Consider the following 12,610-nt stretch of genomic DNA (forward strand, 5'->3'; position numbering starts at 1 on the left):
TTTAGTCCACATCCACTGTTGTTTTGACATTCAGAAGAGTTTAGAAAATATGTAAGTGTTGAGAAGAGCACATAACCAATTGTAAAATCCCTGATAATGAATGAACGTTGTACCATACGGGGTACCAGAGTACCAGATAAAGAAAATACTCACTGTTTTGTAACATTATTTCATTTGTGACTGTTTCAGATCGCACTGATAGTCGTTAATGCTATTTATCAGGAATAACTGAACAAAACTCTGGGAGTGCAGCTGAAGTTTACTCATTTCTAAGATGTTTACTATAGCCATTTGCAACATGGTAAAACAGAAACAACAAAGAGATGTACGCGAACAGTGAATGATCACAGGAGGTCTTGATAGGTCAGAGGTGGCGTTATCACATACGTCAGCTCAGTTCTGCTATAAAGAGCCAAGCCATCTGTGGGTCATCACAATCTCAACACAATTCTCTTGAGGACTGCGAGGAAGGTATGACAACTTACATTAAACTTGTTCTTGTCGTGATAACTTCCCAAACTTCTAAACAGAAATAAGCAGCGAATCCAGCGAGCTTTTCAGTCAAGCAATAGACGTTCTTTTCTTACGTTCAGTAAGTAAATAAACAGTATATTGGCGACATCTAGGCGTCATTGCCTGCCATCATCGGCTCCTAGTTAATTAAAAACAGTATTTAACAATTACAATACTTAGAAATTATGGAAAACAAGCATAGGAATAAGAGTAAGAAAGAGAATATATATTTTATTATTTATTTAGTATTGTTATCTTTATTTGTATCACTATTGCTTTAGTTTCCAAAAGCGAACGTCTTCGTGTCTTCAGCACATAAATTATCATGCTAATTTAACTCATCTCGTCGAAGCAGAAGGTTCTTAACATTATAACATAAATAAATATATTATATTATAAAATATATGTCGCTTAAAACATTTAGAACAGTTCCCAATATCAAACGAAAAAACAACAACAAAAAAACACGTCTATCCACTGGTTGTGACGTATGGGTTACGTTCATTTGTGACGTAGCCTATTCATCAAATAATTTTATCCTAAATCAGATGAAATGACCACTGTCTGTAATCGTTGGCTGTCTAAACTAATTTTATTTTCTGTGTGTTTCAGGAAAGACTGAAAAGATGAAACTGTACCTGGCTGCAGCCGTGCTGATGCTTGTACTTGCTGTACAGACAGGTAAAATAGTCCATCTGATCCATCTACTTCCATATACAAACTGTTATTTTAGTCTCAAGATAAAATATTCTCAACTTCAAGACATGTTAAACAACAGTTGCTATTTCACATCAGTACAAATGAGATCTATGCATTTACAACGTTTTCCTGATATTTAAACAGAGGCCCAAGATGAGCCCACACTGGAGGAGCGTTTCGCCAAATTCCAGACTCAGGTGAAGGAGATTGCAGAGGACCTGACAGAGAAGACCAAGACTACGTTTGAACAGCTTGATAAGAGCGAGTTTGCTGTTAAAACCAAGTAAGATCATTATAATTCAACATTTTTTTTGTGAAATAAAATGTATTAACTTTACATGTTATATTTATGCATTGAAATGCATTACTAAAAATGCATTATTAAGATTTTCATGATGCTTATGTACTGGCATAGAAGCTGGCTTCACATTTCTGTGGCTTTTTCCTAACCTGAATTGGTTTTTGTCTTGGCAGGAGCTGGTTTAATGAGCAGTATGAGAAGATGAAGCAGAAGCTGTCTGAAACCTTCAATTAAAATAAAAACCGATGACCTTATACCCTTCATCTCTGCAACCCTGCAATTACTTTGTGATATGTGATATCACCCCCACCCTGTTGTGCCGACTGGCGCATTTGTTACAGTTCAAAACAACTTCTAACTGTGATGATCTGCTCGTCATTTGTGTAATCTGTAAAATAGTTTACAATTTTGTGGGATGCTGTTAAATATTATGGAAAAATTTGAAATCTAAAAATGCATTCTGAATTTTTTCAAAACAATAAACAGTGAAAAAAGAACCAGTTTGTTTTTGCATCATTTGAAATTTGTTCACAATAACAATTAAATATTGAATTATTATTATTATTATTTTATTTTATTTTTTTTATTATTTGTATCAACCTACATAACAGGAATATACTACATAAATTATAAAGCAGTTTTAGTAGTTTACTCAATTATTTCTAAAAGCGATAACAGATAAAGGGCAAAATACAGGCATAAATGAAGTCACATCATCAACATGACATCAATCAATAAAGGGTCAATCAATATAATAATATATAAGCCAGTATGCAAAGTTGCAAATCATAGGTCAAAGGACTTCTAGCATCAGACCACATGAGGCTAAAGTCACTGTTTGCCCTCAGTTAATGATCATTACATTCCTATGATTGATATCAACCCATGCAGTTCAGTAGTCAAGAGGACTGACTACTGACCCCTTTTCTTTGAATTACATCCCACTATTGAATTTCTCTGGCCTAAATGCAACAAAGGTAAACTTGTTTTTCTGTTCATTGCCTCAAAGGATCAAGGTTGAAACATCAGCCATATGTGCTAACAGTCATTGATCAAAAAACTAGTAACTGATAACAGGAATCATGCTTATATAATAATTTAATATTTATAGACCTTTTGTAGAAGGCTTTGCTGTGCATAACAGGAATATATACATACATATACTAAAACCAGTGCAACTGGTTGTGCAATTTCTTTGGCCAAAACTGATTAAAATATGGTAAGATTAATGGAGAAAGACAGAAAGTATGGCTCAGGGCCATAGGAACCCCGACCCCACGTTCAAGTGAACACCCCACAGCAAAAACAACTATTTTAAATATTAATGTGATTTTTATTTATTCACTTGAGTGTATATATATATATATATATATATATATATATATATATATATATATATATATATATATATATATTTATTCCTGTGATGGCAAAGCTGAATTTTCAGCATCATTACTCCAGTCTTCAGCGTCACATGATCCTTCAAAAATCATTCTAATATGCTGATCTGCTGCTCAAGAAACATTTAATGTGTACAATTGTACAAAATATTTGTGTACAATATTTTTTTTCAGGATTATTTGATGAATAGAAAGTTCAAAAGAACAGTGTTTATCTGAAATCTAATCTTTTGTAACATTATAAATGTCTTTACTGCCACTTTTGATTGATTTAATGCATCCTTGCTGAATAAAAGTATTAATTTCTTTAATTTCTTTTCAAAAAAATAAAAATAAAAATTCTTACTGACCCCAAACTTTTGAACGGTAGTGTATAATGCTACAGAAGCTTTGTATTTCAGATAAATGCTGTTCTTTTGAACTTTCTATTCATCAAGGAATCCTGAAAAAAAAAGTACACAACTGTTTTCAACATTGAAAATAATCATAAATGTTTCTTGAGCAGCAAATCAGCATATTAGAATGATTTCTGAAGGATCATGTGACACTGAAGACTGGAGTAACGATGCTGAAAATTCAGCTTTGCATCACAGGAATAAATTACTTTGTCAAATATATTTAAATAGTACACAGTTATTTTAAATTGTAATAATATTTCACAATATTACTGTTTTTTACTATATTTTTAATTAAATAAATGTAGCCTTGGTGAGCAGACGAAACTTCTTTTAAAAACATAAAAAATCTTAGTGGTTCCAAACTTTTGGACTGTACTGTATATATATATATATATATATATATATACAAAACTCCATAAATGCTTGTTTTTGCTCTTCATCTAAGTAAACAGTGGACAGTGCCTGCTCAGAAATGGTGTGATCTGTTTCTCAGAATGTGAATTGATTGATACAAATACAGCATTGCTGGATCAAGTCGGCACTCTTCAAAGAAAACACTGAACCAAAGACAACCTCATTGCAAAAGCCTCAGAAAAACAACAGTGAGCTTACAGTTCTTCTGAAGAAAAAAAGACTACATCTACTTCTGCACTTCTACTACATTAACTCTAAAGGTACATATTTATTATATATGTTTAAGTTACCACCAGACTGTAATAACGTATATGTAAGCAATTCCAAATCTATCATGAACAGTTGATTAACTTAACTGATTGTTTTGCCAGATGTCCAGATTGGTGCTCTTTGTTCTGGTTGTGATGTTGCAAGGTCTGGCGTTACATATGCATATATATATATATATTTTATTTATCGCTGCTTTTGATATGAAAGACTAAAGATGATATAGATATAAAATCAATCATGCAACTTATTTCTAAATCTGTAAATCTATGACCCCCTAGTGTGTTTGACATCATCCAACCCACTGCCTTCTACTGCTCCAGACAATGCTGGACTTCTTGAAAGAGCACAGCAGGTGTACAGGTACAGCTAATATATATTGTTTATTCACTGCTTAAATATAGTGTGTGAACATGCTGATCTACTTCTGTGTTTGTTTGTGTGTCTGATAAAGGGATACAAAGACTAAAGTTCTAAATGTTGGCAGCACAGTGGCTGGTTTTGCTGGCATGTACTATGAGGAACATCTCAAACCTGTAGCTGACTCTTACATGGAGTGGGCTAAAGACGGTGCAAGTTCCCTTTGGGAGAGACTGAAAAGCAAAGTGCCCACCTTCAGATCTACCCAAGATAAATAAGCAGAACAGGCCTTCAAGGACGATCAAACCTCATATAAGTTTTAAGTATACTGATATTGTGGAATTAAAAAACTGAATTAAACCTCCAATGTAGTCATTCCATTGCAATAATGCAAACATTACTTAACGTAAAAAGAGAAAGTGCAACTAAACTGTGCAACGAGAAAGAAGAAGAAAGAAGAATGTTTCCTTTTTACACCAAACTAATAAACATGCTGGATAATATCACAGAACAAATGGGTTGTGGAATCTTTGCATGAGAAACAGTGGATGAAGTAGGAAATAAGAAAAGAATGAAGGAAGAAAATGAGAGACAAAAAAATGAAGATAAGTGATTTGCCAAAAACTTTTATCTAATTAATACAATAAAAAGGAAAGGGGGCAGAAAGGGGGGAGGTCCACAGGTTGTAGATTAGACACGTTATGTTCCAAAGTGGAAAGTTCGCTGGGTCTGCTTCTGTGATTTTGGCATGTGGAAAGCTTTTCACAACCTTTGGACAGCCTTTGCTCAACCCTTATGAGTTTATGTACATTAAAGTCAGGAATATTGATTCTGGCACTCATGCAATAAAAAAATGAAACTGCTGTCCAAGCACAATCAGTAAATTTAGTTAGATAAATAGGTTAAGAAAATGTGTAAGAAAAATGTCTAAAAGCTGTAAAACTGCATTACTGAGCCTTTCAGATTGCTTAGAGACTTCTGTGTTGAGAAGAATATTCAAATATTTAATATATTAATATGCATTTCTTTTTATTTAAAAAGCCATCATGTGCAATTTAAAATATATCACTGCAGCTGTTACGAAAAAGACTTTATGAAAGTTGGATATGGTTGTAACCCAAGAGGTTGCAAAAAGTTTCTAGGGGGTCAATGGAAAACCGGCGAAATATTTTAGATCTCTTAAAACTATAATAACAGTATCACATTTACATGTCATGTTTAAAATAGTATATACAATACTATATCCTAAAAATATAGAAGCTTTTATATTTTAGGAAGGGGGTCTTTTGAAAATGCTTTGAATGAACCTTAAGCTGCTTTGTATAAAAGTGCCTGCTAAGTGTATACATTTATCCTTAATGCATCTTTAAACACAGAGAACCCATGAACATCTTCAATTAGTGATTTCATAAGTATCTTCACATGCCTTATTAATACACACAGAGGGAACAGTGGACTTTGAGTGGGCAATCCATTGTGTACATTTGCCTTGTAGGAACAGTAGGTTCACCCGCGTGGGTGTGTGTGTATGTATGCAGCAAGAGTGTGTGATTGATTGTGTGTGTGTGTGTGTGATGACGTTTGTTTGGTCAAGCAGTCAGGCAGATATAGGGATGGACGGCAGACAATATAACTGCAGACTCAGCTGGTGCAGTTGACTCCAGTCCTTTATTTCTCTCTACAGGAATCTCACCAGCACAAGGTAAAGTGAGTCTTCACTATGTTGCTTTTATTTATACATGCATGCATGCATGAAAATGGGCATAAACTACTTAAAATGCCTCTATATTTTCAAGAGAATTTAAATGCATCTCATTTTTTTTGCAAATGCAAAACAATGTAAAACCAACTACTTTAAGAGAAAATTGGTGATATTCACATATATTCCAAGCGTACCATTTACGTTTCTGTTTCCTCTCCTAGATGAAGCTGACATTTGCTCTCATCCTTGCACTCCAAGGTAAAGTTCTTGAAAAATTGGATCTCTTTGTTAACTGGTTCACAACTGGAAAAACAAAAAGACATTTTAGAACAGAAGGCCTGGAGCCTGTTCATCTCATTTTGCTCATCAGGCAAGATTATGGCCCTGAAGGAAGATTTAGGCAGATTTAATTGTATAAATGAATGACTGACATGTTACCTGTAAGTGGCTACTCAGCATATAGACATGAACAGCAGTTTACTAGATGCACATACTTGTGCAGACTTTATCTGGTCCAAACTCTGCATCCCCATGATAAAACAAGATTTCAGACACATACAAACCAGGGATTCTTTAATAAATTTGGTTGAGCATACTATTTTAGGTGGGCATCGTGCTCTTTTCTATCATTCTAAAGGTCTTTTCTTCCTCTTGTAGTGTCAGTGTGTGTCTGGGCACAGGACTGGCCCGAGCCTGACAAGGAGTTAGTTGATAAATATACTGGGCTGAAGGAAGTTTTCATCAAGAGGCTCGTCACTGCTTGGGAAAAGACCAAAGACGCCGCTCAGCCACTGCTAGAGGGCTCCCCAACAGGAGATAGTGCCAAGGAGATTTTTGAAGAAATAAAGAAAAGTCCAAGAGTGGAAAGCACTGTCAAAATTATCAGGTGAGGGCCACCTCAAACTAGTCATCCTGGCTCTTACTGCATCATTCTAACATCATTCATACCAGTTATTCCATGTGAGTAAACCTACTGCGCTTTGTGTGCTTCTTCCAGCGGTCTGGCCGGTGAGCTCGAGCCCGTCGTGGAGAAAGCTCGCTTGGCTCTTCTCGGTGCTTATGGCCATTATCTCCGGCCCTACATTGGCGAACACCTGGACACAGCAATCACCAGCATCAAGCCAGTGCTGGATACCGTCCTGCCTGCTGATGGTTAGAGTCCACTGCTCGTCAACCACTGACTCCTTCAACCCAAAAAAACATGCATTTTCATTGCTTCAATAATGGATCCAAATCTAAAACTATCTGACAGCTGTGTGTCCAGCACAGTCATCATGTCAGTATAGTTTTTTTTGCATGTATATACTGTATCTGTGTATTTGATACTGTTCTGTTTAGCGCAGGAAAAAATAACATCCGGTCCAGCATTAATAGATTATGAATTATGTGATTTTGTGTGCCTCATAGAGAAACAAGAATCATTCTAAATAAAAACCACTGGAAAATGCAAACCCTGGTTTTGGGTGTGATTAAGTAGAATGTGTACTGTAGCACAAAAGTAAAACAAGGGTAACATTAATGTAAATATGATATAATGTGTTTATTTAAACACCCGAAAGGTCAATGTTCACATGTGCATTGAACTCCTGTGTAATGACCACTGATGAGCCCCACAGTCCCGCTCTGACATGAACATAAGAATTAGACTCTTTAATGTCCATACTTACAAAATCATATTTCTTGAATATATTAAGAATATGCTAGAATGCAACTATATTTGATTCATTTTGTCCATCGCTGATAAAAAGCTACAATTTTCACCTTTAGCTATTTCATCCCCTTGGAATTATAAGGTTCTATCTGACCTATTATCTATTAGAACTTTATAATTCCAAGGGGAAGTTTTGGAGCAAAATAGTTTTTCTTTCTTTGCTTTGAGAGTGTGAATAAAACATAATCTATTACTACCACTACTACTATACTAATAATACAAGACAAGCATTACTATTATAATTGAGAACAAACCCCTAGTGATGATTAATAGACCTGGAAGCATAACTTGTCCCATGTTTGTACTATCAGCATTACCAATGTCTCAAATCATGCAGCTTATTGAGAAGAGGTGTGCTATTGCTGATATGGGACATGATTTTCACCTGATGGTAAAACAGAAGGAAAAAATCCAATAGTCATACCTAGGGGATGAAATGTCATAGTGTTATGAACTCACTGCTCCAAGACTTGAGCGAAGATCCAAGTTCAGCATTTATTTAGGACAATCTATAAGAGTAGTCAAAAACAGGCAAATGGTTAAATACACACAGCATTCCAAACTAGCAGAATCCAAGGACACAGGCAGAGAACAAGAAACACTGGAACAGGGAACAAGAATACAGGTACTCAGAAATGCAGAGGTAACATTACCAAGACTATGCAACAAAAGCAAAGGAGAACACAGCTCCAAAGACAAACAAGCTTCTGAACCACAAGTGGAAACAATCAGGCATGAAGAGACTTATGGGAAATGTAGTTCATGTGTAAATGTCAATGAACAAGAGGGGAGTGTCCTCTGGTGGACAACCAGGGCAATCCAGCTGGATCCAAACCAATTCGGGTCCATTTTGACCCAAATGTGGTAAATACACATTTCCAATGAAATCTGTAGTTTTTAGTACAAAAATAAATATTTGGATATGTGTTAGGGCTGTCAAAATAGACATTTATTTTTCAGTTTTGGTTTTTTTAAACATTTAAACTAGATTCTTACATCTTTTGTGTTTTGGCCCAGTTTTGGCCCAGTTTTGGCACACACACACACAGGATTGTTTTTGTGAATTGTGAGGACATTCCATAGGCGTAATGGTTTTTATACTGTACAAACCATATTTTCTATCGCCCTATTACACCAATCCTACACCTAAACCATCACAGGAAACGGTGCATGTTTTTACTTTCTCAAAAAAACTAATTCTGTATTATTTAAAAGCCTTTTGAAAAATGGGGACATGGGGTAATGTCCTCATAAGTCACCCTCTCCTTGTAATACCTATGTCATACCCATGTCATTATACAAATTTGTGTCCTGATAAGTCACAAACACACACACACACACACACACACACACACAATTCTGAATTTAAAATAAAATAACAAATTAAATTAATGTCTGTTTGTAGATCAAAAGTTCATAGATCAAATAGTCTAAATTTAAAAAAGCTCTGCTGCCACATATTGATGAACCATTGCAGCATGAAAAGGAGATTCAGGCTGTTTATCGTCCTTTTTCATCTAAAAGTAAATGTTTTTGCAAGTAAAATTTATATATTTTGTTTGAAAACATTTCAGAGTAATACTGATGTTTTGTTGTTGCTTTGTTACAAAAAGATTGTAACAAAGTAAATTTTTGGGAATGCAACAGTTGTATAATTTTTTTAATGCATTACAAGGGTTAAGGCATAGAGAATGATCTGACTGACTGAAGATCTGCCTATGGTTTTTTTAATGTAATAATGCCCCCAAGTGTGCAACAATATTTGCAATAGATATTGTGGCAGTCAAAACTGAAGCTCTCAATGATAACCACCTGCTGAGGTTCATGACTGGGTATATTGTAACATACATTTCCCTCTCTCGCTCTCTCTCATACACAATAGTATAACATATTAACTATTTATTATTATTATATGAGTTCTGGCGATTTTCAGTCAACACTGAACACCTAATATCCCTCTAAGGGACATCAGTGTTACTGGATTATGATTAAAGTCCACCGAAACCTCACAAATATTTCTCACTATTTGTTCTGCTGCCAAGATAATAGTGACTTCCTTGAGTCCTCTTAGTTTATGATCACATCTATCAACACCTGAATCCTTCCACCGAAACTAAAAATAAAAATAAAACAGGTGGTGTCTGCCTTGGAAATCCTTAGCTCATAGCATTGTAGCTATATTTTAGAATATGGTATATGGTTATTAGCTGGTTGACCAGCCAATAATGATCAGCTTGACTGTCTCCAATCTTCTATGACCTACTGGCAGCTTGTTTGTTCCATTATGGTCTACCCACTTAGACCAGTGAATGAACAGCTGAAAAGCAGCTACCATATTCCAAAACACAACTATCAGTTTAAGTAGGACTTTCCATGTTGTTCAAGAATATCACAACAGTTCCACAGCATGATACACAAATAACCTGAAGTAGCCTGACAGGCTGACGTGTCTATGGTGAAACAGACTTAGGACTTTATTTGGAAATGTGTTGAAGTTCAATTACGCAAGACAAGTGCCTGTAAGCATTTATCTGTCTGCTGGTGGATGGGGCACAGAATATAAAAGACGCTATCATAGTGTATTATCATATTAAAAGAGCTCAGATATGAGCTTTCCTTGTTCTTGAATGTCAGACTGTTGATCAAAGCCAACAAGTTTGTATAATGTGATCAGTCAGTTTGTCTCTTTATGTGAAGAGCCATATCTTTTTAACAGGTAATCTCATTTTAGTCTTTCTTATCTTACAAGAAACCCTAGCAAAAAAAGCACAGCTCTACATAACACACACACACACACACACACACACACACACAAACACACATAACATTTATCTGAGATGGTTGCACTTTGGCACTTGGGTTATCAGGTCAATAAATCTGCACCCATATATATAAGATAGGCCAAAGAGTTTTTGCCGCTAATCCGTCTGACACACTTTCCGCAGAGGAGAAACTGTGAGTACAGCCAAATTTTCCCTCTTGTATTAAAGGGCATTATAAAAAATGTTCAGATAATAAGAAAGATTTTATGATGCTTGACTGTTTAGAACCTATGAATCCATAAACCTGCTGAATTTCTAAAATGCACATGACATAAGTCTTTATAGAGGAATGTACGAGGATTATTAAAGCATTTCGTGTGAAAAACGCTTATGCAATGTTATTGCAAATATAACAATATGTAGATAAAATGCATGCATTTCCAGAGTACAACATGACTTTGCATTTAAAATAATACAATTAAAGTAAAATAATACAACTAAAATTAAATAATTGTTTTATACTACTAAAACTGCCTTGCCATGTTCAGCAACACAAGACATAATAACCAAACAGCATATAACATGCTTTTTATACCTTATTAATGACTTAATTGCGTTTGTCACAAGGGATAAAATACTGCCATCTTGTGGTCAAATTTATATTTTCATTCTGTGCTGTGTTTCATGACCAGTGCTGCACTGAATCCCTCAGACATACCTGCCATTATGAACAAGCTACTGGCGATCACAGTGCTCGTTGCCTTCCTTGCTCTGGGTACGTACATGCACTCATAAATACACACAATTATATAATTATTATGTCCACTTTGCTGCTAATAGTGTAAAATGACAATGAAACATGCAAATAAAGTATAAAGTCTCATCTCCCAAACTTTCCCTTGCCCCCTGCAGGAGCGGAGAGCTTCCGTGTGCCCAGGCAGACAGAGGAGGAGAAGGGAACCATTGCCACTGTGGTGGACACCCTGAAGTCCTACTATGACAAGAGTGTTGACACTGCCAGCAGCTATGTAGAGACCCTGAAGGGCTACAAACTGAATGAGAAAGCCAAGTAAGTCCAATTTTATATGTTACCCTAGTCCGTACTTGCAAACATTCCCTTTTATTAACTCCTCTCACTTTTTAGACAGTTAGATGGTCAATAAAGAGATTTTAATGCTCAATGATGACTCATGATTCATTTTTTTCTGACATTTTCTCTCCTTCCTCATCAAGAAACCTGTATGACGATACAATTCGCGCCGTCAGCACCTACGCCGGCATCTTCAACGACCAGGTGTACCACATTTTGTACCCTCAAGATGGCTCTTAAGTTAAATAGTATCACACCTCAACACAGCTCCATCTGTTTCTGGTCCTGAGTCTGTCACTACGCTGGAATCACAATTGCATGCATCCCACAAGAAGACAGCACAGTCTGGGGTGAAAACATGACTTTTGAACTCTTATCTCCCAATGGCCAGTTACCTCTGCCCTGTCAACTATACTGCAAAAGCACAAAGCACCCTGACACACATCATTGGAAAAGTATGTGAATTTCTGGGGTAAAATCAGGTATAATGCTTGACCACAAGCTGTTTTTGGATGAAGATCAGAGACTCTACGCTACTGACTGTTACCTGGTGCCCTCTAACATTCATAAACATTGTAGTTTATCTGTATAGATTAAATAAATCCTTGTATGATATCAACTTTTAGTGGTTCTGTGTCCATGAGCATTAACACACTGCAAAAAACTCCACATTTGTAGCCTTTGCGCAAGTAATACCAAACAGATCTAAAATATGAACACTCTAATTACCAATCATTTGGAAGCAAAAGTGCTACACTTCCATGAAGAATTACTTGTAATTGGATTGGCATCTGCAAATATAAGCCTTTTTAGAGGGATCAAAAAGTTATTAGCAACTGTTTTAATTAGGTCTTATGGCTGCATACAAACAATCTCTCTCTCTCTCTCTCTCTCTCTCTCTCTCTCTCTCTCTCTCGGGAGACTGGTTAATCAGTTATTAAGTGCAATTTGTCATGATGACTGATTAAAATTAAGGATTTTCAATATAATGTG

The 12,610-nt window shown here is 35.7% G+C and overlaps 4 protein-coding genes across 5 annotated transcripts; all 4 read left to right on the top strand.

Annotated features, from left to right (window-relative positions):
- Nucleotides 1–321: 321 nt before the first annotated feature.
- Nucleotides 322–2,010, top strand: apoc1 (apolipoprotein C-I). The gene is made up of 4 exons (XM_048153152.1): nucleotides 322–471; nucleotides 1,126–1,194; nucleotides 1,357–1,495; nucleotides 1,687–2,010. Exons 2-4 carry the CDS (start codon nucleotides 1,140–1,142, stop codon nucleotides 1,745–1,747), a joined length of 255 nt encoding a protein of 84 aa, XP_048009109.1. The 5' UTR covers nucleotides 322–471; nucleotides 1,126–1,139; the 3' UTR covers nucleotides 1,748–2,010.
- Nucleotides 2,011–3,824: 1,814 nt separating this feature from the next.
- Nucleotides 3,825–4,867, top strand: apoc4 (apolipoprotein C-IV). The gene is made up of 4 exons (XM_048153151.1): nucleotides 3,825–3,985; nucleotides 4,097–4,139; nucleotides 4,274–4,355; nucleotides 4,447–4,867. The coding sequence occupies exons 2-4, from the start codon at nucleotides 4,097–4,099 to the stop codon at nucleotides 4,628–4,630; spliced, it is 309 nt and encodes a 102-aa protein (XP_048009108.1). The 5' UTR covers nucleotides 3,825–3,985; the 3' UTR covers nucleotides 4,631–4,867.
- Nucleotides 4,868–5,933: 1,066 nt separating this feature from the next.
- apoa2 (apolipoprotein A-II) lies at nucleotides 5,934–7,505 on the top strand. 2 transcript variants are annotated; one of them, XM_048153149.1, is made up of 4 exons: nucleotides 5,934–6,054; nucleotides 6,276–6,312; nucleotides 6,712–6,940; nucleotides 7,052–7,505. In XM_048153149.1, the coding sequence occupies exons 2-4, from the start codon at nucleotides 6,276–6,278 to the stop codon at nucleotides 7,209–7,211; spliced, it is 426 nt and encodes a 141-aa protein (XP_048009106.1). In that variant the 5' UTR covers nucleotides 5,934–6,054; the 3' UTR covers nucleotides 7,212–7,505. The 2 variants fall into 2 exon arrangements, with proteins under 2 accessions (XP_048009106.1, XP_048009107.1); XM_048153150.1 differs by having other exon boundaries at nucleotides 6,038–6,059.
- Nucleotides 7,506–10,577: 3,072 nt separating this feature from the next.
- apoc2 (apolipoprotein C-II) lies at nucleotides 10,578–12,236 on the top strand. The gene is made up of 4 exons (XM_048154030.1): nucleotides 10,578–10,720; nucleotides 11,220–11,302; nucleotides 11,440–11,596; nucleotides 11,761–12,236. Exons 2-4 carry the CDS (start codon nucleotides 11,254–11,256, stop codon nucleotides 11,855–11,857), a joined length of 303 nt encoding a protein of 100 aa, XP_048009987.1. The 5' UTR covers nucleotides 10,578–10,720; nucleotides 11,220–11,253; the 3' UTR covers nucleotides 11,858–12,236.
- Nucleotides 12,237–12,610: the final 374 nt, after the last annotated feature.

The sequence above is a fragment of the Megalobrama amblycephala genome, linkage group LG13 (assembly GCF_018812025.1).
Source record: "Megalobrama amblycephala isolate DHTTF-2021 linkage group LG13, ASM1881202v1, whole genome shotgun sequence".
Taxonomy (NCBI): Eukaryota; Metazoa; Chordata; class Actinopteri; order Cypriniformes; family Xenocyprididae; genus Megalobrama; species Megalobrama amblycephala.

Coding starts and splice junctions, on each gene's coding strand:
- apoc1 (XM_048153152.1), top strand. CDS start 1,140: ATGAAACTGTACCTGGCTGCAGCCGTGCTGATGCTTGTACTTGCTGTA. Junction 1,195..1,356: donor TGTACTTGCTGTACAGACAG/GTAAAATAGTCC, acceptor ATATTTAAACAG/AGGCCCAAGATGAGCCCACA. Junction 1,496..1,686: donor GAGTTTGCTGTTAAAACCAA/GTAAGATCATTA, acceptor TTGTCTTGGCAG/GAGCTGGTTTAATGAGCAGT.
- apoc4 (XM_048153151.1), top strand. CDS start 4,097: ATGTCCAGATTGGTGCTCTTTGTTCTGGTTGTGATGTTGCAAG. Junction 4,140..4,273: donor TCTGGTTGTGATGTTGCAAG/GTCTGGCGTTAC, acceptor ATGACCCCCTAG/TGTGTTTGACATCATCCAAC. Junction 4,356..4,446: donor AGAGCACAGCAGGTGTACAG/GTACAGCTAATA, acceptor TGTCTGATAAAG/GGATACAAAGACTAAAGTTC.
- apoa2 (XM_048153149.1), top strand. CDS start 6,276: ATGAAGCTGACATTTGCTCTCATCCTTGCACTCCAAG. Junction 6,313..6,711: donor TCTCATCCTTGCACTCCAAG/GTAAAGTTCTTG, acceptor TTCCTCTTGTAG/TGTCAGTGTGTGTCTGGGCA. Junction 6,941..7,051: donor AGCACTGTCAAAATTATCAG/GTGAGGGCCACC, acceptor TGCTTCTTCCAG/CGGTCTGGCCGGTGAGCTCG.
- apoc2 (XM_048154030.1), top strand. CDS start 11,254: ATGAACAAGCTACTGGCGATCACAGTGCTCGTTGCCTTCCTTGCTCTG. Junction 11,303..11,439: donor CGTTGCCTTCCTTGCTCTGG/GTACGTACATGC, acceptor TGCCCCCTGCAG/GAGCGGAGAGCTTCCGTGTG. Junction 11,597..11,760: donor AAACTGAATGAGAAAGCCAA/GTAAGTCCAATT, acceptor TTCCTCATCAAG/AAACCTGTATGACGATACAA.